The sequence below is a fragment of the Apostichopus japonicus genome, chromosome 5, assembly GCF_037975245.1.
Source record: "Apostichopus japonicus isolate 1M-3 chromosome 5, ASM3797524v1, whole genome shotgun sequence".
NCBI classification, from domain to species: Eukaryota; Metazoa; Echinodermata; class Holothuroidea; order Aspidochirotida; family Stichopodidae; genus Apostichopus; species Apostichopus japonicus.
Window position 1 is genome coordinate 20,457,606 of NC_092565.1, and position 24,751 is coordinate 20,482,356.

The following is a 24,751-nucleotide window of genomic DNA, read 5'->3' on the forward strand; positions in this document are numbered from 1 at the left end:
AATTAACAGGATTGTAAAAGTTTATAGAGGGCCTGAAATTATGATCCTAGCAGGATCATCATCTTCAAAGACACAACTGAAACGACAACAGATTAAGGACACGTTAAAATTAGACATATGGACAGACGAACTAAATTGGACCAACGAAACAAATGAATAGAGCTGTTCGTTGGTCCAATGTCTGTCCATCTGTCTAATCTAGGTTTAAAGTGTCCTTAACCTGTTTTCGTGTCAGTTTTACCTTTGAAGAAGATCCGTAGCAGGATCGCAGGATCAAGACGTCAGGGTACCCACTAACTTTAACACTCTAACCTACACAGGCTTTTTGCAGTAGATAAATAAGAAGTTTGCCAAACAATTTTCTCTCTCCATAATAATTCAGTGTGTTGGAACCATCCTTCAGAAAGTACTTACTTGATGTATCTTAATAGCATATCAGCTATAAATCTTCAACATATATCTGGTCTCACTCTTGACCCCTCTTGGCAGATCAACCCTGGATAAATGAAGTAGATTCTATCCCATTTCCTTTCATGAGAGGTTGAAGTCCCTGGGTTCTCATTTGGCTTGTGTATCTTTTATCGTCACATGAAATATAAACACCTCGTGAGTTTTACAGGTCTCACAGATTTCACCTCTTGATTGTCATCTGAGAATCTATCATGTAGTATCCTGCCAAGGTATGGGTTTAAAGCGGCTGTCTGAGTCTGATCCGGCAGTTGGCATCAAGCCTTTCAAACCCACAAAGTATGACTTATAAAGTCAAAATAGATCTACATACATATTGATCAAGCTATGAAAGTAACTCCCCACTTGATTGAAAAGATTAATTGTGGAGATGTTATACTTGTAATTGAGTTTTAAATCAGGTTGTAAGAATGAAACAAAAACTATTCACAAACCTTTCATCTCTTTCTTCACCAAATCCTAGCAGCAAGAAAATAAAAACATGAGTTCATTGGCAATAATTGTCTTACGAGGAGAATTGCTTTAATGGGTTTACCAGACATTGGGTGGGAATGTAACCCCAGAACTGAAAAACAGTTCATCAGTTTGCAACCACATTCTGTAGCGTGATTTATTAGCGATTAAAATGAGTAGGGTTCAATAAACCAACAACAGTTTGTAATTTGGAGTGGTTAGTTGATAAGAACCATTTCTGATGAAGGAGTTACAAGAGAGACAAATCCCAAGTATTATCACCCTGTCTGGTTACTTGCCCTAGATGGGCAAGTAACTTTAATATGCAGTCAAGTTGGCCTGTGTGTGTGTGTGTGTATGCGTGTGTATGTGAGTGAAATATTTCAAGGCAGGTAATCTCTGCAGTTGTCATATTTGGCATGTGGCTTTCCTGTAATGTTGTAAGTGTGAGCATGCAAAATAAAGTACCAGCAACAATGTCCCTCTGCCTTTCTTTCATCATTGTGGTATTAAATCACAAGATTCCGAGTCATCAAACCATGTAAGCACTGACTCTGTTTATATTTATACTGCTCTCCATCTGCAGTATGAACTTAAACCAAGGTTATAGCTTACAAACTACTCTTGTGATGCATACTGTATGTAATGTATTTAAAGACAAGTAACTGCTAGGAGGGGTGAGTTTCCCGCTGGTTAAATAGGAGCAAACCTAGGCCTTTTATCACCTCATGTTATATTCAGATGGTTGAAATATTGAACCACCCGACTATTAAAGGACCAAATTTTTTTTTTCCTTCTCTTTTGCAACCCATGAAAACTGGTTTGCCTGTTCGGAAATCATTGCCCTGAAAATTATTTCGAGGGAGGGGGGGGGTCAGGGTGCCCCTTGCCCACATCGTGAGGGGCCCTGCATTTGGGAGATATTTTAATATTTACTTTCCTTTGCGATAGTTTTTAGATTTGTTCAACCTGTTAGTAGAGTTTTGGAAACTTTAAAAAATGTTTTTAAGTCTCAACTGTTTCTCTTCTTTCCACAGTGGGATCATATATTTAGATGCTGCTGCATTTTACCTTCAACCGTTGCAAGATTCTATTTCAGAACATATTATCTACCAACCTGAGCATATCATCAGAGACAAACCATTGTTTAGTAAGTAAAAAGACCTATCCCCCCAAAAAGTTGGCACTTTTGAAGTTTTTCTGTGAGGGGCAGGGGGACAGTTTTAGTAATGGGAAGAATTGTTTTAGATTGAGCTTAGCATCAGGTGTCTTTACATGAAAGTAAGAGAAGCTCCTGAAAGTCTTATTGAAATGTTGACAGTGCAGATGTCTTGCAACCATGGATAGATATTGATCTGTTTCACTTAACGATAAATGAGAGGACTGAGGCCTCTCTAGACTCTCGGAAATCTTCTTAAATCTTCCAGAAAAGGCCATAATCAGGCCATCAAATAATATGGTTACCTTTCCAAAGAGTCTTGGCAAAATTAAAGATGAAAATTCTAGAGATAAAATTTGTTCTAAAAATGAGCAAAAGTTTTATCGGAATCACAGTGCTCGTCTGTCTATTAAAGCTTGATATTTGATGAAAGATGTAAAATAGCAAAGTAAAGAATGTAAAAGTATGTAGCTTGCCTTAAGTCCGGTTTCCTAGTACCCACGGGGGAGGACATTAGATTTAAAAGAAAAATAATGCTAATCCAGGGCTGTCTATTTTCTAACATCTACCGACAGATTTTTAGGAACATACTAGTACATGCAATTTCGGCCATTGATAAATGCTTCCGATAATGAGCCATTTTCTAAGAATTCATATCAGTTGGTGTTCATGGTTCATAAATTTAATGACAGACATATAAATGGATGATCATAAATGTTAATAGCAGATATGCTCAGATTTCCCCAGTTTGACTAGTATCCTAGTTTACATGTTTGAATCCGAACCAAAGTATTTTGCTGGTTGTCGTGTTTTTTGCAGATTACGAAGAGGACTACCCCGAAGATTTCTTACAGCAAGGAGAGGAAAGGATGCGGGAAATCGAGAAACGACACAGGGAGAGGGTCCGTAGAGACGATACCACGGAAACCAAATACATCGAGCTTGTGATGGTCGCAGATAGTAAAGAGGTAAATTACCGATTGCAAAAAGCACTTCCGATTGTTTTTTCCCCCTCGCTCGCTACAGAGGAGTATGTCGGTTACATCAGAAGTTTGTATGTTGTACAGTGTGCAAACAATTAAAACAACCACAACATTCTCCTTACTTCAGATAGACTCCAACAAGCCGTCCCTGAGAAACCCACCATGGTCTACAGACGACCACGCAACCAGGCTGTGGATGCAACGCCTTCGCACCATTCAACCTCATGGGCTCAACATTCAGGAAGGACATGACTAACTTTTCTTCTGTCCCCCCCTCCTTGTCCCCCCTTCACTCCTCTTCTCATAGCTCTCTTCCACCCTTTTTTCTCTACACCTTTCTGTCTTTGTCCTTCTCCAGTTTATTCCCTACCCCCTTCCTTTTAATCCTCTCTTTGTCCCTCCACTGTTTATCTCCTACCTCTCCTCTACCCCTGTTGGTTTCTCTCTTTCTTCTCTTCATCCCTTGTCTACTAATCCCCTTACATCTATTTCTTTGTGTTCACCATGCTCATTAACCTGTCTGTATTCTGTGCGTGTTTTTGTCCCTTTTGTTACTGTTACTTGTCATTTAGCCTCTGAAGAAGATCCTGCTAGGATCGAATCGTCAGGCCAACTTTTACACATATATTTAGCATGTAAGAAAATGAACTTTGATGAGGAATGTTTGAGTTAAAAAGAGAAAAAACAAAGACTTTGATTTACATCAGATGCATGATCGATTAATATTAGCTTAACACTCAGAATTCTGAGTCAACCCTTCCTCACCCCTCCATCCATCCATCCCTCCCTCTCTCCTCCCCCCCCCCCTCTCACCCACTCCTTTAAGTCTTGACTGTGAGTTTTGGACTTAAAATACCAGTTGAACATAACATAGATCTGCCATGATAGAGGCTTCCCCTATCACGCTGATAAATTGCATGATTTTGGTAGAATTCGATTATATACCTCGGATCTAGGCATCCTACTTCTCCGACTGACAAACCAAGCTTGCAACAAGAAACAAGACTAAAAAGCATGGTGCAAAAAAAATATATATAAAACATTTTTCTGACCTGTAAAGTGTGTTTAAATTATGGCCCGTTTAATAGCTACAGATTGATAATGTCCCAAATAGGGGGCTGTGTAATGGATATATATATATATACATTTATTGAATTGTCAAAGGTTCTTTCAGTTCATTCGTCCATTTGCTAAATTTTACTTGTGGTCATCCATTCGTCCATGTCCTTTACATGTCTACATACCAAATTTTAGCTGCACCAAATTGTTGTAAAATTTTTGTGGCTACTATTAATATTTGTGCACTGGTTGTTATTGAGCATATTTGGTTATGTTCACCTTAGTTCAGCAAAGTTTTATGTTGCATAAAAGTCATTATGAAAACTGCTAGGTGGCAGAATCTATGCTTAGAAAGACAATGAGTCATTGTTCCCTTAAAATCTGAGGTTAGCTTGTCCTATTGTCAGTCCCCCCCAGCTGCGTTGATCAAGCGCTTGACAAACTTTGTCAGAGACTCGTGATAGATTCTTTTTAGAACTTTTGAATAAGTCTGAGTTTGTTTTAGCAAGGTGAGAAAAGCAATGGGGATTTTTCCCTTATGCAATGACAGAGCACTTCTTAAAATAGAGGTGTTTAGCGATGTTGGCTCCCAATTGATATCGGGTTGTTGAAAGGTCACTTGGATGTTTTGTTAAATATGTGAACTTTAAATTTTGGGAGTTGAGCCTGTTGGTAGAAATTAAGAACCAGTATGATTGGCTAACACATAAAATGAGTCATTCTTGTTTGGTTACGATGCCAAAAGCTCGGTAATCTTTGCTAACAGTCTGGTGCGCGTGTGTGCGTAAAAGTGTGTGCGTGCGTGCGTGTATGTGATGACTAGTTGTAAATATGACATCTCAACAACCAGGTACCCAGGTATCGCATCGTAACTATGTTACGCAAAATGGTCAAAGGTAAAATATATATATGTATATGTAATATATATAATATTAATAATAATCAGCAGTTATTTTTATGACCCTTAAGCGATCACAAATGTGGGATTAAAAATGTTGGATAACAAGATGATTGTCACAGCGACACAGTAGGCCTAATTCATCTCTCGTCTTTACAATATTATCAGCCACAGGCCACTTCTCTATACAGTGGGAATAACGTACCGAGCATTTACCATGGATTTAGTTTGTATTTCAAACAGCATCGGCAGTACGTTAGATTCATCTAATCCAAACTCACCATTCACCCTTCACTTTCTTCCATGGTTTTTTTTAGACACGTAGCAGCTTGCCTCTATTTTGGTCATTCTATATTATTGACCATACATGTACTACAAGTGTGTTTGCTTATATGTACCATTTGATGGACTTTGGTTCTTTAACTCTTTAACTTTAAGTCATACTATGAGTCATACAGAAACTCTATACTTAACAAGACGGTTCTTTGTGTTCTTAAATTACTTCTGTCAGTTCTAATACATTTCCTCGATCAATCTTCACTCCGTAGTGTGTTTGTATTACGTTTATGTTTGAACACATGATTTTCCTTTTTTTATGTTCCACCAGACAGATGAAAAAGGAATATTTTGAAGGAATTTACCCCAAAAAGGGGAAATGTTTTAGAGGGATTTAAATAATCATTGTTTGTACATTTAACTGTTTGTTCAAATACAAGTCTCGGTTCCTATAAAAGTTTGATGTTTTGATGATGTTAATATGATTTAATTTATGTGCTATTATCCTCTTTATCTTGATAATGTCTGTAAACCTTAAATAAAGACATTGTGAGAATATATGTTAAAATTATAACTAATCCAGATATTTTACATGAAGTAGTTTTAAATAGTAAAGCGTTATGCAAATTTGTGTATTGATTTTGAGAAATTCTTGGTATTATGAGATATTTTCAGTAACTTTTAGTGATTTTGTCGTTCCAGCCGACTTCCAATTAAACAAAATACTTGTCAAATTTGTCCACAGTTTTGGGAGATTATTAACACTACTACAGGAAAGTGCCTTTCTTCGCACATAAGTTGATAGAAATGACTTAAATTATCGATTCCTTGCTAATTCAAATTAATTTGGTGAATAAATGTAATGTCCATTGTGTGTCACGGTAGCTTTAATAAAAAATTCTTTTGCAAATTGATGTCTGAACTTGAATACAACTACAGAATTTCTAACTAGTTCGAAATATAAGAAAACAGATGAAATATTGGCTACTTTCAATGCACAAAAGAAAAGACACCTCCAACGAGTCCATCAGATGAAATTGTCATTTTTCTAATCCGTAGCATTCGCATGTGTATGAGAGATGCACATACATACATAGCTGTTTTTTTTCGCCTTTGAAAAAAAAACCCTCTTCCCTCGTCTGGAAGTTTTGCACGGCGAAAATGAGAATCCAATATAATTTCCAGTATGAGTCATAATCAATTGGTATAGCATACCAGTTTCGTATAAACCAGAAAGCAGAATTGAGCCGAGTCATGGAGTAAGAATAGCGGCTAATTTTCTGCTCCAGTGCCTGACTAAGAGAGCAAACAGCTGGTATGACTGAGAGATTTACTAAGCCCCAAAGTATTGAGAGTAAAAAAATGTGGACAAAAGAACACATGAAGCCAGCTGATATTTTGCCAATTGAAGAGAATTTTTTTTTATATGTATCTATATATTATACTGTAGACCTCTGGGACTGTGTTATGTTGATTATGAAACTTGGGTAGTGTTATAGCATTACTCATTACTAGGTTATGTTATCTAACTCTCATACATATGAAACTGCCTCAGTCATATTGACAACAAAGGACATTGTTTCATTCATTGTCTGTTGGTAGTAGAAATATGCCCTCTTGCTTTCAGATTGGATAACACTTTTAAAGGGAAAAATTATATAATTTTTCTTTTTTGTGTGATTCCATGTTTAAGCCAAAAAAAAAAAAAATATGGGCTTGTATTTATTGTTATTAATTCATGTATTTATATATATATATTTTTTTTGGCTATTTTTCATTTCCAACCTGTATGAAATGTTTAAATAATCTTCCATATTTTTGTTTTAATGATTAGTCCTAAGCCTTTTCCTCTCATGGTGCATGTGTGTGCATATATTTTGCTTTGCTGCTTGAATTACCATCAATTTGCATGGGAGTTGAATGTTCCGTGAGTGTTCAAAAATCGTACATTTCCATAATTTGTCGATTTTAATTCTTGGACTATCTTGTCTCTTTCGAATAGTTCGAAAAACGAGGTTCAGTCTCAGCAGTCCAGGAGAGAACGAAAGCCATCGTCAACATCATGGATATGGTGAGATGTTTTCATTCGTTAAACTACTTTCTAGTAGTGCGGCAAGATCCAGTCCTCCTTACCATTATATTCTCTCCACCACCCACACCTCCTCCCCCCTCCCCCTCCCCCATCTACCAGAGAACAAAGGAAACCGTGACACAAGAGACTTAAGGTGAGCTTCGATCTCATAAAGTACACCTTTTGGCATCTCAGTCAAGAATAGTATGCTCTTCATAGGAGAGTTGGCATGCCATTACATTTTATGCAGCAGTCTATTGAGAGGATGGACCTCTTGGGATCCTGACACAAGCTGTTTCAGGAAAGAATAGCTACTTTGCAAAGGTCGTTGTACATAACACCTCCAGAAGAGAACTGTAAAGTGACTACAGGAAATGCTGTACATACCGGGGTACCAAATGGGTTTAAAAATAATAGTGAAGTTCTCCAATATGGACCGGCATGAAAATAACTAGGAAGCTGTATGTACATACTGTAGGATGCTCATTGTTAATGGAGGAAATGAAAATGAATCTATAATCAATATCTGTGATAGAAAATAACTGCGTCAAAAAATATATGTATACAGAAAGGAATGGATATGGCCAGAACACCAATAAACTCAGTTGAAGGAGAAAACAGTAATGATGTCTACATTTCTTGGGTAGTGATTGATAATGGTGTGTTTTTGGTGCCATGATTGTGTTTGCATGGTTGTAGATGGTGGGTGGTGTCTCTGTGGTGTCTTGATTGTATTTGTGTTGTATGATGATGGTGTCTCTGCGGTGTCTTGATTGTATTTGTGTTCTATGATGATGGTGTCTCTGTGGTGTCTTGATTGTATTTGTGTTCTATGATGATGGTGTCTCTGTGTTGTCTTGATTGTATTTGTGTTCTATGATGATGGTGTCTCTGCGGTGTCTTGATTGTATTTGTGTTCTATGATGATGGTGTCTCTGCGGTGTCTTGATTGTATTTGTGTTGTATGATCATGGTGTCTCTGCGGTGTCTTGATTGTATTTGTGTTGTATGATCATGGTGTCTCTGCGGTGTCTTGATTGTATTTGTGTTCTATGATCATGGTGTCTCTGCGGTGTCTTGATTGTATTTGTGTTCTATGATGATGGTGTCTCTGCGGTGTCTTGATTGTATTTGTGTTCTATGATCATGGTGTCTCTGCGGTGTCTTGATTGTATTTGTGTTGTATGATGATGGTATCTCTGCGGTGTCTTGATTGTATTTGTGTTGTATGATCACGGTGTCTCTGTGGTGTCTTGATTGTTTTTGTGTTGTATGATCATGGTGTCTCTGCGGTGTCTTGATTGTTTTTGTGTTCTATGATTATGGTGTCGCTGTGGTGTCTTGATTGTATTTGTGTTCTATGATTATGGTGTCGCTGTGGTGTCTTGATTGTATTTGTGTTGTATGATCATGGTGTCTCTGCGGTGTCTTAATAGTATTTGTGTTTTATGATGATGGTGTCTCTGCGGTGTCTTGATTGTATTTGTGTTGTGTGATTATGGTGTCGCTGTGGGGACATCATAGTGTCTGTGCTGTTACGGCAGTTTATGTTATCCTGTGATACAGTGTTTTAGGGTTTCCAAGATGACAAGCTTCACACATATGATTTGTTAACAGACTTGGATACCGAAACTCAGAAAGAGTGTCTGTTTTTCCTTTTGGTAACACTAGATTTTAAAGAAGAAACAAATGCTTCATATTATATTCCTCACTCATGAAAAACAAACTCGTTTACTGAAGTAAAAAGTACTATAATTTTACAGGAGCATCAGCAATTTAATCCTTATTTATTTAAGCCAGGTAATTGACCTGACATTTTATTTAGATTAGGTAGCAAGCTAGATCAGTTTCCCCTTTACTGTGAATCAGTCGTCAGAGTTTGACTTAATTCTTGCATGCCAGTAACATATTTCTTGGACGATATTTGGAGGTGTGACGTAAAAGCAAGCCCTTTGTCATATCCCTGTAAGGTTCTTTACAGGTAGTTGGAGGTGTGACGTAAAAGCAACCCTGTGTAATATCCTTGTAAGGTACTTTACAGGTAGTTGGAGGTGTGACGTAAAAGCAACCCCTTTGTCTTATCCCTGTAAGGTACTTTACACAGAGAATTACTAACGTCATGAACTTCTTCGTTCATTTGGAACACTTTAAAGCAGTTAAAAAGAAATTCTCAGGAATAGAATCTTTCCAAATATGTCCTTTGAACGGTGGTTTTGCTTTCATTCAAAAATCCTGTATAAAAGGAAAAACTGTGATTTTTCCACCCAAACACACATCTGGATTCTGTTGACATATCTATTTTTAATTTTTTTATGTCATGGATATATCTTGTGGATCATTTTCCTTGAGTGATATTCTAGTCACACGGAAAATCCAATAAGTTCTGTTCTAATCATTGATCCCATTTGAAAAATGAAAAAACCAATTTGCTTCATCTGAAGAGAGAATTTTACGGGGGAGAATCAATCTCTTCGTACAAGTGGGGAGTAATTAAGCTGTTCTTATTTCAATGTAGATGTAACCATATGCCATCATGATGGCATTCCTGGGTATGTAAATTTGTGTATGTGTGTGTTTCATGTCTTTCGTCCAAACATTGTATCTCAAAGATTCTTGGATGGACAGAGATGCCAACCAGTAAGATTTTATCGTATTTAGTACTATAAAACAAGTGAAATAAAGGAAGCGGAATCGCATAGAAACATGTACAAGTAACCCCCAAACCCTGACAAACACGTTGAACAACGAGCCTACATGGGCAGGAAATACGCGGAATCGGCAGCTTTACAATTTTCTCATTGAATGTTAATGAAAAAGCAAACATTTTACTTGCCCGTTCTTACCAGTAAAACTTTTTCTGACATTTTACTGGCCCGGGGCCAACGGGCCAACGGGCCAATGGTAGTGTTGAGTTTTCGTGAAAATCTGATTTTTCTCTCCAAAATCTGATTTTTTAGGATATTCAGTCTGTGTTTTTGTGTCAAGAGGTTGGCATCTCTGGATGGATCTAACACTTTGAATTCAAATGCCCCATGTTGAGTTCACAGAACCTTTTGTTTATGGAGGAGGTCGAAGGTCATTAGAGGTCAGCAAAGACAATGTCTCAGGATTTCAAGGAAATGTTGATGGGGTCCTATAGGTTGTACATGGAGGCCCCATAGGTTAAATTAGTGTTGAAATTAATGAGACTTGTATGGGTAGCCCTGTAGTAATAGAAGCAAAAACAGTACAACTGGTATTTTGGATGGATGTCACTTTAATGGTGCCCTATATTGAGAACAAGAAAACTTGAAAGTTGTGGAGTTCAATTACTGCTTTAAGTTGTCAAGATTAAAAGTTTTGAAACTGCTGTAAAGACTCCAGATTTTACAATGACACAAGTTTGGCCATCGTAGCATTGTTGGTATATATCTGGAAGAAAAAATGCTATTGATAGAGTAATCTGAGAGTCTTGGGAAACCAAAAACTGGTGAAGTTTGAGAGTAATTGTAGGCTTAGATTTCAGCAATCATTTTACTACCACCATCAAGGTATTGTGCTTTGCTGAGACAATGTATGAATTGAACTCCCCCCAACCCCTGCCAATAATTTGGAGAATCAGAATTTCTTGGAATGTAATTTTCCAAACTTTTAGGCAATTGTTTGACCTGATGACCTTTTTAAAGACATCCTGTTAATACTTAACCTACTGTACTGTATCAGACACTGACAGGCTCCACCAACAACTCCCCAATTCCCCCCACCCCCCTGCCCCCTCTCCCAAACCAAATATGGTACCAAAACCTGTTCAGAAACTTAAAGAGTTAAGAGTCATATGAACTGGATAGCTCACTGTTACATTCACTCTTTTTTCCTTCTCATTTTCCTCCCCTTCCATTACTTTAGCTGTCATAGCTTATTTTATTATTTTCTTGCCATCTGACAACAAAAGTTTGCTTTCTCAGCCTGCACTGTTACTATGGAAACAAGTTTTTGTGTTTTTTCGGATTCAAGTTTTTGTGTTGCACAGCTTAGTCGGAATGGTACAAACATTTGACAAGGCACCCAAGTGACATGTGGCTTACTAAGAGTTGTTTCAGGCGGTACAATTTCCTGAAAACGGTATCTTTAAAAGTGCCATGACTCGATCATTGTTGAGTTGTTAATTTATAAGATGTCTGCCTGCATTGTTTTGATTACTCAATTGTCTTTGTTTTCTTAATCAAGAGTCGTTATCACAGATGGCACTGCGTTTGCTGGTGTAAGGAAACATATTGATGTAATGTAGTGTGATTTTATCAGCTTGAAGATATGGTAGAAACCTTTAAAAGCCACAGGTGGCTCACCCCCCTCCTCCCCCCCCACATGGTGTAAGTCTTTGTAAAAAATGCACTTTGTCAGCAGAACCTAAAACAAAGGAAAGCCCATTGCAACAATGACTAATTGTCGCGTTTATGACCCTCGTAACTTCCTCATCTTCAAAACCTTCATTGAAGTTAATACCTTTAATTTCTTCATTCCTGGTGCAACATTGATAGGATAAAATTAAACATAACTGGTCGAACAGTAAATGTTACCAGATGCCTTTTAATATCATCCTCGAAAAGTTCAACATGAATACTACAAGTTTACGATAAATTCTGAGCAAAAATTGCTTATTTTAAACCTTAACATTCCGGTGGCCGACATTGTAAAACTTGTGCTGAAGAGCATAAAGTATGCTCTAAAAATCACATATATATCAATGACTTTTCAAGACTGTTAATAGACTTCACAAACTGCATCTTAATTTGCATTCATTCGTATTTATGCACTTTATAACGATACTGAAAGTTTGAGGCGCCTAATGGTCAGTTATACTGGCAAGAATCCATACAAACTGTAAATCTCATGATAGTTTTTTTTGATTGACTTCATATCTCTCAGATTTACCTAGCGGTCAATACAAGAGTGGCCTTGGCGTCGGTGATCACTTGGGAAAGCGATCCCTTCGATGTCAGTACTAATCCTTCCACTGCTTTGGGACAGTTTCAGAAATGGAGAGAAGAGTTTTTAGTCCCAAGAGTCAGCCACGATAACGCTCAGTTGCTTACGTAAGTTTCACGCAGAAGCAGAAGATACATTCAAATACTTGTTTGTTTTGTGTGTTTTTCGTTAAGTGTATTAGAATGTGCTTAGGAAACTTTGAACTAGTTAAAACATGCATCAATGTTTGATGATTTTTTGGAAAAAGCGACATCTTGTTGCTATCCAGGTAGTTTAAGTTGTGTGTATATATATTGGGTGTAGCCATTTTGCATCTCGTTTTTCATTTCGAATTTAAACATTTTCACTCAATTGAGGTTCATTTTGTAAACATATCTATGTGGTTGACAGAGAGATAGAGAGAGGAAAAAGAAGATTTAAAAGAAAAGGAATTTAACTAAAAGCAGCTGGTCAGTGTTTGGAAGGCGATGTTTCGATAATTACAAAGATGTTAACTCTCGAAATCAGAGAAATTGTCTTTATTGTCCCAGCAACATAGATCGAGCATTTATTCTCCTTTTTTAAATCTGACCAATGCTGTTTTTGTCAAACTTTCTCAATACTTTGGGAAATGATTTTAAAAATGTGTTTGTTGATTTTTCATTGTTTAATCTCTTAGAGGACTGAATTTTGATGGCAGCACAGTTGGAATGGCCGCTCTCGGTACAATGTGTTCGAGGGATCGATCCTGTGGCGTAACGCAGGTAAAATCATGGCATATCGGACGCAAGATCCAATCAATTTAACCTCTTTTGTGTTACTCCAAAAGTTTGCATCATATGTTATAATAGTTTCAGGTAATATGGGTGGATACAAAAGTCAAGGTGCACATCATAAATTTTGTGACATGAAACATTTCCTTGTTATGTATGTTATTTTCTTTATCTGTCTGTTCACTACCCTTTCCCTTTAATCTATGATGCTGCCATTTGTTTTAAACCCATCATGATTCTTTGTATTCCCACCTCCCTTTGTTTTTTGTAGTTCCCCAAAATATTTTGTTGCCCTTCCCTTTACCCAGGTGTCATCAACAATAGTAGCAGCCTTTGTTTCAGTATGTGTGTCCTTTCATCTATTCAGTCGTCAATTTAATCAGTGAACATTCTTTTACATTCATACAGTTATTTATTATTTTCTTGGTGCGATTAGCAAACTATTTCACTCTTGTCTCTAATACAAACGGATCATACCAGATCTTCTAAGTTCTTTAAACCTCGTCATATGTGAATGTTGAAACAAATTTTTTCATAGCGGATGCTGTACCAGATTTTGACAGAATTTTCATCCCTTATGTGAAGGTGAATAAAACTTGTGAGCAAATATTGCGTTTGGTCTAGCCGTTTAGGAAAACCTCGTCTTTGAGAAGGAGTTTCCTCTTTGTTGGGTCGCACCTGTGAGCGATTCGTCAGAGAGATTTTCAAGCACACTGTATTTCCCCCGAAATATCAACGCGCACCCTACAATTCCCGAATCGTCTGCTCCTTGTAGTACGCTCTTGCTTCTTCTCCACTTTACGTAGACGTGTTTCTTGAAACTCCAAAATAGTTTACCTTGTTATCGATCTTTATGCCGTGGACATATTTCATCTTCTTTGCATACCCTCTGAGGGTAAAACAGGGCTTCACCGATTCCTACCTGGACAATTTTCATCAGACTGATCCTTTTACTGTGTAAATTCTCTCTCTCTGTCTCTCTCACCCACTCTCACCCACTCTCCCAAAATCATTTTTGTCTTCCTTAGGACCATGGCAACCATGAGAATGATGTGGCTAGTACAATGGCACATGAGATGGGACACAACTTGGGACTAAATCATGACAAGAAAGAATGTGTGTGTGAATCAGCAGGAAACATAGGCTGTGTCATGTCGGCCTCTAGTGGGTAAGCTATTGTGGGTAATTATTGTGGGGTAAGCGATCATGGGTAATTATTGTGGGGTAAGCGATCATGGGTAATTATTGTGGGTAAGCTATCATGGGGAATTATTTTGGGTAAGCTATCATGGGGAATTATTGTGGGTAAGCTATCATGGGGAATTTGTGGGTAAGCGATCATGGGTAATTATTGTCAGGGTCCACCACAGTCATGGATAAACCTGAAAAAGGTCATGGAAAATTGAAAAGCATAGCTTTAGCTGGGCCTAGAAAAAGTCTCAGGAAAGAGTCAAAGTGTCAAAAATTTTGGAACAGCGATGGACAAATGTAGCTATCATTTTTTTTTATATGTTATGAAAGTTGTTTCTTACCAGAGTCATTTCTTACATTTTCTACATCCAACTATATATTATTGGCAAGTATCAGCAGGTACCTCATGTTAGATTTATAATTAATATTTAATATTAATATTTAATATTAAATCATAACAGCGACACTGCATGGTCCCGTACTGAAAAAGCCTACAGTGTTTTGCAAAATTTGGTAAACCATAGATTACTCAGAATCCATCAGAGGTTATTGTTGTAGTTGCACAAAAGTTAAGTCCATTGTACAGCATCACTGTAACAATGCATTGATGTTGATTTTTTTTTGGTTTTCTTCTGAAAGTGCTATAAATTTGGGTGAAGATAAATACAATTTTCAGCATGAAATATTAGGCGTGCGATATAGGGCTGCATTATGAAATATGATACAGATAAATCTAGGACCCTGATCATGATGGACCAACATGGGCTGCAAAATTTGGTGAAATATGGGACCTATATGGGACCTATATGGGACCTATATGGGACCATATAATCTTGTAGTATAGACAGTGTGAATCCTCATTGTTAAGTGAAAATTTACTATATCAAGATCTTGGTCCTTCCTGGCTGTTTGAAGATGCCCGCCCCCTTTGGTGCCCGGATGATCCCGTTTGTTACTCCAAGAAATGGATCACATGTTATAGGGGTTTTGTGACATCATCATGAAATATGCTTTCAAAAGTTTACTTTCTATCCATGTGTTGTCATGTCTTTTTTCTTTTATTTCTCCTCGAAATATGATAAATTCAGAATTTTCCCTTACTTGTCAATGAAAATCTGAAATTTTAATAATTCATCGAAACTAAGTTTTTCCAATATTAATTTGTATCCTTTTGACGATAAACAAAGATATGTTCAAACTCGTTTGCCACGCCAAAGTCACAGAATGTGTTTTTCACCTTCTGCAGGAGTATTTTTTTTTTTAAACAGGCTGCTTTGACTAAGAGAGTTGACCTTCAGCAATCTATATCATACTCTTAAATTTAGCACCAGTTCATATGATTCTTCAACTACCCCACACTTTGCCTTAAAATCTTGTTTCAATTTGAATTTTGATCTTGTTTAGTACTTAAATTCCTGCTTTTCATTATTAACCACTTTCTTATTCTGTTTCAGATCTAATCCACCTCTGAATTGGTCATCCTGCTCGGTAGAGGAGTTCGCGGAACGTCTTGATCATGGACTCGGAGCCTGTATGTTCAACTATCCAAAATTGATCTTTGGTGGTCCCATCTGTCAGAATGGGTTCCTGGAAGAAGGAGAAGAGTGCGACTGTGGTCCTGCTGAGGTACATTTGCATTTATAGCTTAAACTTGTCTGAAGAAAATAAAATTTTTGAAAGAAGAAAGTTTTCATTTTTTTTTATTGGCTGTAATGGGAGTCTCATAAGAGTACTCCCTTCGTTGGTGTAAGTTCCATGTGGTACGGAAATTTTCTTGCTCCCGTTTCAAACTATATTTTCAAACGAGTATGATTATGTTCTGCGGTGTAATGCTAAAGAGATGAAAGGGTCGTTTAAACTGTCTAACTTTTGTCTTGTTTCTTCTTTACGATCTGCTCATATCTTCGGTAAAGGTACTTTTGTCTTTCTGTCTGTGTAAATATGTAAATATGTACATTTATCAGGCATGAGCTTTTTCCGCGAATTCGCGGAATATCCGTGATTTCTTTTCTACCTCGGGGACAAAAACTTTTATCCTAGCACACTGTAGCATACGCAAACTGGAGCCTATACGGCAATTTTTGTAAGTTCCATAATTTTTTTTTTACCCCAGGCTCATCCCTGATTTATACACAGTCAAGTAATGCGATGACAATTATCGCATATTATAAACGCTTGCCTGGCTAGTTATTAGTATCGATGCCTTGGTATGTATAACTCTAACGGGATGTCTATCCATTCAGTAAAGGGTAGTGTGACTATATCAGCATGATCGGTACAACATGCAAAAATGCAAGTATCTTTACATCCTAACGTGGTGTTTTTTTTTCCATGGCAAACGTTCTATGTATTTTTTCTGGGGTAACGACGTAGCGTTGCGAATGTCGATCATTAAATTTTTCGTTTGCAACTGTCGAATGGCGACACAGACTTTTCATGTCCGGAGTCGACTCAACCTTTTCTTGTTGTCTCTGAGCACTGTTTGTGAGTAGAACGTTATTGTTTGCATAGTAGTATAAACCAGATTGGTCCCTCCTCTCTTTTGGTAGATCTGTGACAATCCATGCTGTGTGGCGGAGACCTGCACACTCCACGAGAATGCGACATGTGCGAGCGGCGCTTGCTGCAACGACTGTCAGCTACAGCAGAGCGGACATCTCTGCCGTGATAAGATGAACGAATGCGATTTACCAGAATACTGCACCGGTGATGCCGAAGAGGTAAAGGACATTCCGAATGATGTCGTGTTTCCGTTAAATGGTGGTCTTGAGAGGGTGGGGTGGGGGGGGGGAGCAGACGGGGAGGATTTATCCATATGACATAAAAATATTTTACCAACATTTTCTATTCTTCTGTCTTATAAAATTTAGCTACAAAATTAGCCATTTTTTCGTATTTGTTTTTTAAAATTTAAACTATAAATAACTGACTGCACACACACTGGTTTACCCCCACCCTGTACTATTGTGATGAATTTGTATCAATGTTTATCTTTTTCAGAATATTTCTTGGGTGGAAATTCTGACTGAAAACGTTCAAAGTAAATGGGTGTTTTTATTCCTTAGCCTTTGATTATGAACAAATAGAAGATTCCAGAGTTTTTTTCTGTCTGTCTGTCTGTCTGTCTGTCTGTCTGTCTGTCTGTCTGTCTGTCTGTCTGTCTGTCAGTGTGCATATATTTATATTAATTTACAATTATCTTAGTAGTCCAATAATATTTGTGTATGTGTCCCAAAATCAATCTCAATTCTAATTTTTAATGGTTTCACTTTCTCCTTCTTCTTCTATTTAACTCCAGTGTCCAGCTAATGTCTATCGCCAGAATGGTATGTCTTGCCAAACCACCGCTACTACTTCAGCCACCTGCTTCAATGGCATGTGTACCTCTTACGATCAACAATGCAAGCAGATCTGGGGTGACAGTAAGTTTGTCGCTTTGAACTTTATTCACAATCTTCATGTACGTGTACGTCCCAAAATTGTGTCAATAGTGATGCGTATGGGATCGTAAGTACGTCAAAACTCTGTCGTATCTTGAAATGCTCCCGCTGGTATCATGTGATGTTAGAACCTCTGTCTGTGTTAGTTAATGAGTTCCATATTTTTTAAATTTTAATTACATATTTTAAATCAACCTTTTTTTTTACCATCTGTTGACAGATGCCCAAGTGGCACACAACAAATGTTGGAGATACAACCAGCAAGGGTCAACGTTTGGCAACTGCGGAAGAAACGAAGATGGTTCAATAGCCGCTTGCTCAAAGACGTCAGTATTAAACCTATTATTTAAACACAGGTTTTTACCCACAATTTTTCCCTTCTTTCATGTTGTCATTTCAGACAGATGGAGAGGCAGGAGGTAGTAAGGAATGTAGTATCAAATTCCGGCCAAAAGTAAATTTGACATTTTCTTTTCGTCTCAAGATAGAGCGACTTGGATGGGGTAATAAGATGGTCATACATGTATTGCAGTATGATTCAGCTACGGAATTATTCAAACAAGAGGAGAAAAAAAGGGTGTTCCGAAACTGCTTATCATATGCAAAAGGCCTGCATCGGTTAATCCTTGTAAAATTGGAAGGGCCTGACGTTGTTTGATCCTAGAGGGAACTTCTCCAGGGGCTGACTGAACGAAAACAGTCTAAGGACACATTTGAAAGAGACAGACAGACAGACAGTTGAATTTAACAAGGAATAGATCAAAGTTGTTCAATGGTCCAGATTTACCTGTCTGTTCATCATCTGTCTCTTTTAAAAGTGTCATTGAGTCTGTTTCAGTTGTGTTAGCTTCTATTTGAAATGCAAGGCCCTCGGACCCTTTGCATGGGGTAGTGAACAAGTCAGGCTATTAAATTCCCATCTCCCCACATTCCCCCCGGCTCTTTTGTACCAACCAAACCCAAATATCACTCAGTCATGACTTAGTTTGTAAAACTCTTGAGGCATACTGGTAATTTCTATCTTTGGAATTCACCTAAATACTTAAACTTAAGGCAAACATTGTCGTTGAGCGAAATATACTTCATAACCCTAGACCGCCCACCACCTCCTGGAAACTGCTGTGTGAAGGTGGAGAAGGCATTCCTTTACTTGGATCGTTGGCAAAGGAGATTCTCTCTCTCCCTCCCTCCCTCCCTCTCCCTCCCCCTTGCTTCTCCAGTCATGCCGTTGCTCTTAAACATTTTCCCGACGTTTGTCTTCTTTCAGCGATAAGATGTGCGGGAAGCTGCTGTGCGAAGGAGGAGCAGGCTTTCCTCTGCTTGGATCGTTGGCAGAGGCGAGTCAGGGTTTCATCTACGATGAAAACGGCAGGAAGAGGGTTTGCAAAGCTGCATCCCTGGATCAAGGGGAAGATATCCCGGATCCTGGATATGTGTCAGATGGATCCCCATGCTTTCAGAACATGGTAAGTCCCACCACATTAAACTGGTTTGCACCCCACCCTCTTACTGTACCTCTCAATCTCATTACTCACAGGTCTGCTCCGGCTTCTGAGCGAATTAAAACTTGTTTTTTTGTTTCCCCCCCCCGATAAATTATGTCTTATGAACAATTGCAGTGTCTTCCCTGGGTGGAGGACTCTTGCCCCCCCCACCCTTTTTCATCAGACATAGCTTGTCCCCCTTTTGTTCTGTCTCCCCCTTCAAAATTTGCTCTTTGATCTGACTGTAGATGGACAAAATTGGGACATGTTTCTCACCATTGATGATCGTAGTTGAAATGACAGTACGAAATGACAGTATGAATTGACAGTATGAATGCACAGAATTTCAGGGGCTTTTGGGGATTAGACATATGCACTGTAATAATGAATATGGTAGATGATGATTGGGCCTTAAAACTCCATTTTGTTTTTCCCCTTTCCGGTCGAGGTAATTCCACATTGTTTTTTTTTTGCTCTCTCCTCCAGTTTTGCTACGAGAATAGATGCATCAACAGTACGCAAGCAGGCATCACGCCCTGTCCAGAAAACTGCAATGGGAATGGAGTGAGTGCCGAATAATGATCGGGTTGCATTTTGCAAGACGGAATGATATGTGTTAAATTATACCGAGGAATTTGGGACTGAAAGGATTAGGAAATAGAATGCGATAACTGTTTGCAGCGTAAAAACTTCTGCAAGACTGGTGACCATAAATGTCACACAGTAGATATTTAAATGTTTGCCTTGTTTTTTTTGCCCCTTCATTTAGAAAACATCAACACAATTTATCCTGTAATATATTCACGGCTGATTTACTTAGACCTTTACTATCAAAAACTATATACCAGGTGTTCTCAATAGGCAGCCTGCATGCCAAACTTAACCTGTTAAAATATCAATGTGTAATATCTGTGTAACAAACCAACAGAAAAACCCAGAAAAACATGGTTATCCAGGCCCTTATCACCTTAGGCTTGGGCACCTTACTAGTCTAACATGTACAAGCTCCTTACCAACCTAACGGTGTATAAGCACCTTAGCAACCTAACCTGTAAAAGCTCCAGTCCCTTAATGCCTGAGGCTTGAGCACCTTACCAGCTTCACCTGTACAAGCTCCAGGCCCTTAACACCTTAGGCTTGGGCACCTTACCAGCCTAACATGTACAAGCTCCAGGCCCTTAATCCCTAAACTTGAGCACCTTACCAGTCTCACATATACAAGCTCCAGGCCCTTAACACCTTAGGCTTGGGCACCTTACCAGCCTAACATGTACAAGCTCCAGGCCCTTAATCCCTTAAACTTGAGCACCTTACCAGTCTCACATATACAAGCTCCAGGCCCTTAACACCTTAGGCTTGGGCACCTTACCAGCCTTACCTGTACAATCTCCAGGCCCTTAACACCTTAGGCTTGGGCACCTTACCAGCCTAACCTGTACAAGCTCCAGGCCCTTAACACCTTAGGCTTGGGCACCTTACCAGCCTAATGTGTACAAGCTCCAGGCCCTTAATCCCTTAAACTTGAGCACCTTACCAGTCTCACATATACAAGCTCCAGGCCCTTAACACCTTAGGCTTGGGCACCTTACCAGCCTTACCTGTACAATCTCCAGGCCCTTAACACCTTAGGCTTGGGCACCTTACCAGCCTAACCTGTACAAGCTCCAGGTCCTTAATGCCTTTGACTTGAGCACCTTACCAACCTAACCTGTACAAGCTCCAGGTCCTTAATGCCTTTGACGTGAGCACCTTACCAACCTAACCTGTACAAGGTCCAGGCTCTTAATGCCTTTGACTTGAGCACCTTACCAACCTAACCTGTACAAGTGCCAGCCCTTTAATGCCTAATAGGCTTGAGCACTTTACCAGCCTAACAACTTAGGAAGCAGAATATATTTGATGTCAAATTTAATGATGAAATTAAAATCCGTATGCTTCTGTCATTTACTTGAGTGTTTCACGTTTCTATGTGTTTATCTCGTTGCCAGATCTGTAATTCAGAGAGTCACTGTCACTGTGACGATAACTGGGCTCCGCCGACATGCAGTTCTCCAGGGCATGGGGGCAGTGTTGACAGTGGACCCACTATTCCGATTACTCCAGGTGAGTTGTTGCATACTGCCACCCTTTTTATTTTTATTTTTAAAGGGGGATTCATTTGTCAGTTGTTTGTGTATAGAATTATTTCTAGTAGTTGAAGTAGGTGACACACATTAAGAAATTTCATCATACTGTAGTACTAAAGATAATATTGAACATGTAGCACTCTCCACTTGCTAGTTGCATAGATAAAAGTTTCTTTTAGCCCGTCAGTTAAAGACAAAATGCCTCTTTTAACAAACTAACATGTGATTTGTTTTCTTTTTGTCGTCGTTCTTATTGTTTGTTAAAGAACTCATATGACGTTAGGTCTTTGCTTATTAGAGTGTTAAAGTGCACATGCAGGAATCATTAAAATAGCTTTTAGAATTATTTCAAACCAAACATATTAACAGGCATCTCATTAATACCCAAACCCTTCAAATTTCATCTCAATTAAAGAAGAAAGTTTGTTTACATTTGAACTAAATTTGAATTAAAGAGAGAAAAACATGTTTTACAATTGAACTAGTGTAAATTTGGGTTACCTCACATCTCATTAATACTGATGTTATAAAAGATGATTTGGCATTTAAAAAATTGTTGGAATCAAATGACACTGTTAAATTATTTTTGGGTTAGTAGGTATCTCCCAGTTAAAAGAACTCAGGAGGGTAATATTGAGTAGTTTGATGAATAATTTAACTTGAAAATGTAGATCAAAGTGAAGAAATGCTGCTTTTTAAGGGTCACAGCAGTTGAAGAATCTCTCACTTTGTTTTATGAGTGCAAATGCACACTCTTTGAACCCTGTGAATAAAGCTAATACATGACTTATGGATAGTTTTAAACATGATTGTCCAGATTTAGATGGTTTTGAAAGTTATAGTAAACATTTCCAGATGGCTTTTGAAGATCATGAGTAACATTCAGATAGTTTTGAACTTTCTAGGAAAAATTCAATTTTTTTTTTCCACCTTTGTTTTAAGACCAAGTCAAAAGAGCTAAAAAACATAAAATAGATGATTAAAAACCAAAACTAGTTTTAAAAAAAAACTGTGTTAAGTTAACGACTTCATCCGACCTTGTTTTTTTTACTTGTTTCTTGTTGTGCTTACCGCTAAAAGGAGAGTCCGGAACGACAATATCAACAACAACAACAGTGATCATAACAGGTTTACAAAGCACCTACTTCTACCATGAAGGCAGAGTAGATTGTGAAATGTTGTATCCTATAATTACATTGTTTTATCTCATTGAGAATTATCAGGGTAATTAAAGACAAAAAAGAAAAAAAAGGAAGGAAAGCTATGGAACGTCCTGTCAAATCTCTCTCGATAGATCATCCATGTTTTCAGGTTTACCCCTAGTGTGAATATCTTTGGTGTGTGTATGTAATGATCAGTAAAAATGATCAGTTTAAACTAATGTAAGATGGTGTATTTCTGGTGATCCCTGATATATTCAGAAATGTGAGGCACAGAACCCCATTCTAGTAGACTATGTAGAATAGTAATAATTTTATATCAGACTAGATTTGTATCCAATTCTCATTTATAAGTTGAAATTTGTTTCAACTCTTTATCTTATTAAACTTTTTGCATCTGGCCTGAATACTTCCAGCAGACGATATAATAATTTTTTTCTCTCATCGATACCTAAAATGTTTCTCCAAATTTGTTAAAGAAATTTGTATATGAAGTTGCTGCTATAGTTGATAATTTGGAAACTGGCCTAAATGGCATTTTAATAGCAAGCTATAAGTCATTGGGTTATCCTAAAAGTCATTGGGTTATCCTGAAGATAACAGGTAGCTGCTTGGCACTGCTTCATGTCAGTTGAAGAGAGAATTGACAGAATTATTTCCTCGCCGAGTTTGTTCGAAGTTATGATATTCGTTTGATGATGATGCATGCCGGTGAAGGTGGCACACTAGGGATTTTGAAAATATTTAATTTGTCATTTTTCTCTCCTATTTCATCTTTGAAACATCTATCAGTCTTCATCCATTGTTATGCAGTTGCACATTATGATGGTTCAAAGAGATTTAAATTTTTGTTTTTGCAAACATTGATTATGATATTTTTCGTTAAATTGGAATTTTTTGGTTTAAGAGTTCACATCAAGGTTTATAATTGTCTGGCATTGTAGAGGTTAATTAGAGAAACTTTCCTTGTGGAATTGAAAGATACAATCTTGAACTGCAGTTTGGCATTATGAATAACTTCACCCACAACAGTTGAAAAATGATACTTTTTTTTTATCTGAAAGAGTCAGTTTTCCAAAATGCTACTTTTGTCATTGCTTAAACACTTATCACAAAATATTTTTGTTTCGATTAGATATGGTAGAAAGCTGTGAAGAAATAAAACAACACAGAAGAAATTAATTCTTTGTGGAACAGTATTAATTTGGCAGGTTGGGGGTGGGGTGGTGGTTTACTATGTATTACATGTGACGAATCAAGTGTTATTCTGACTTTCATCAAATTATCTTTGTCTTTGAGATAAACTTGATGTGACTCTTAAAGAATTATTCTGTAGGTCGAGTTAGATATTTTTTGTTAGATTTTTCGTTTTTGGATGTTTTATTATCGTGCCTGTGTGGAGTATCGTCTTTTTTCCCCTAAGGTTTTTTATAAGGCATGCTTTGCTTGAGTAGTATGGATTTATTCCTTAGTGCAGCATGACTCTTAGAAATTGTAGTACATATAAAGTACCGCTCCCCCCCCCCACACCCACCCTCCCCCTTTTCATTGAGAAGTAGAAATCTATGTAAATAGTTTTGCATTAGCCGCTTGCAGATCTTTCTTCATTTTTTATTTTTATAACAAAAAAATTAAAATAATGAAAAATGTGTCATACTTAGTTAGTGGTTTTGGAATGTAATCGTAGTTGTGAAAATGTGAAAGGAAGGTTCCTTATCGTGAAAGTTCTCCGCAACTTAATACAAAGTAGAACGGATGAGCATTTTTACTCCTTCTTAGGTGGGTAAATACAAACAGTTTAGAATGAATTGCAGCACTCCATTTGTTATATTTGATTCAAATATCAGATATTCATAAAAAAACATATTGACATTCTACTGTTAATGCCTTTCCATGTTGCAGTCAACATATCCATGTTTTTAACATTTTTGAAACCTTAGATATACATTGGGATGAATGTTTAGGATGTTTAAGTCACTTCATATTTGGTATGAAACATTAACACAAAGGCGAAGCCTACCACACTGTTATATATAATTTGAACAAAGCCTATCCCTAATTTGCATACAAGAATCAGGGCTGTTTGGTCCATTCACATGCTTCTCGTTGTTCTTATTAAAACAAATATGTTTTTTTTCGTAATTTCACTTCTATCAAACACAAGACAAAATAAGAATAATTCTTTCTAATTGTTACTGGTAATTAAGTTACATTAATTAATTATTAATTAATACTATCGGATTATTCTTTTGACCTCTCGTTTTCC

At 37.6% G+C, this 24,751-nt stretch overlaps 1 protein-coding gene across 5 annotated transcripts in view; it reads left to right on the plus strand.

Moving 5' to 3' along the window:
* LOC139967988 (disintegrin and metalloproteinase domain-containing protein 12-like) overlaps nt 1–24,751 on the plus strand; it is a 72,898-nt gene that overhangs the window by 30,591 nt on the left and 17,556 nt on the right. For 4 of the 5 annotated variants that reach the window (XM_071972249.1, XM_071972248.1, XM_071972251.1 and 1 more), the window contains 13 exons: nt 1,959–2,071; nt 2,900–3,048; nt 7,299–7,367; nt 12,273–12,439; nt 12,991–13,075; nt 14,113–14,252; nt 15,730–15,901; nt 16,825–16,995; nt 17,574–17,697; nt 17,936–18,041; nt 18,983–19,181; nt 19,686–19,763; nt 21,188–21,302. In XM_071972249.1, the coding sequence (XP_071828350.1) occupies nt 1,959–2,071; nt 2,900–3,048; nt 7,299–7,367; nt 12,273–12,439; nt 12,991–13,075; nt 14,113–14,252; nt 15,730–15,901; nt 16,825–16,995; nt 17,574–17,697; nt 17,936–18,041; nt 18,983–19,181; nt 19,686–19,763; nt 21,188–21,302 (1,688 nt within the window). Of the gene's footprint in view, nt 1–1,958; nt 2,072–2,899; nt 3,049–7,298; nt 7,368–12,272; nt 12,440–12,990; nt 13,076–14,112; nt 14,253–15,729; nt 15,902–16,824; nt 16,996–17,573; nt 17,698–17,935; nt 18,042–18,982; nt 19,182–19,685; nt 19,764–21,187; nt 21,303–22,405; nt 22,454–24,751 lie in introns of all 5 variants that reach the window. The other variant, XM_071972250.1, reaches the window with a different exon arrangement.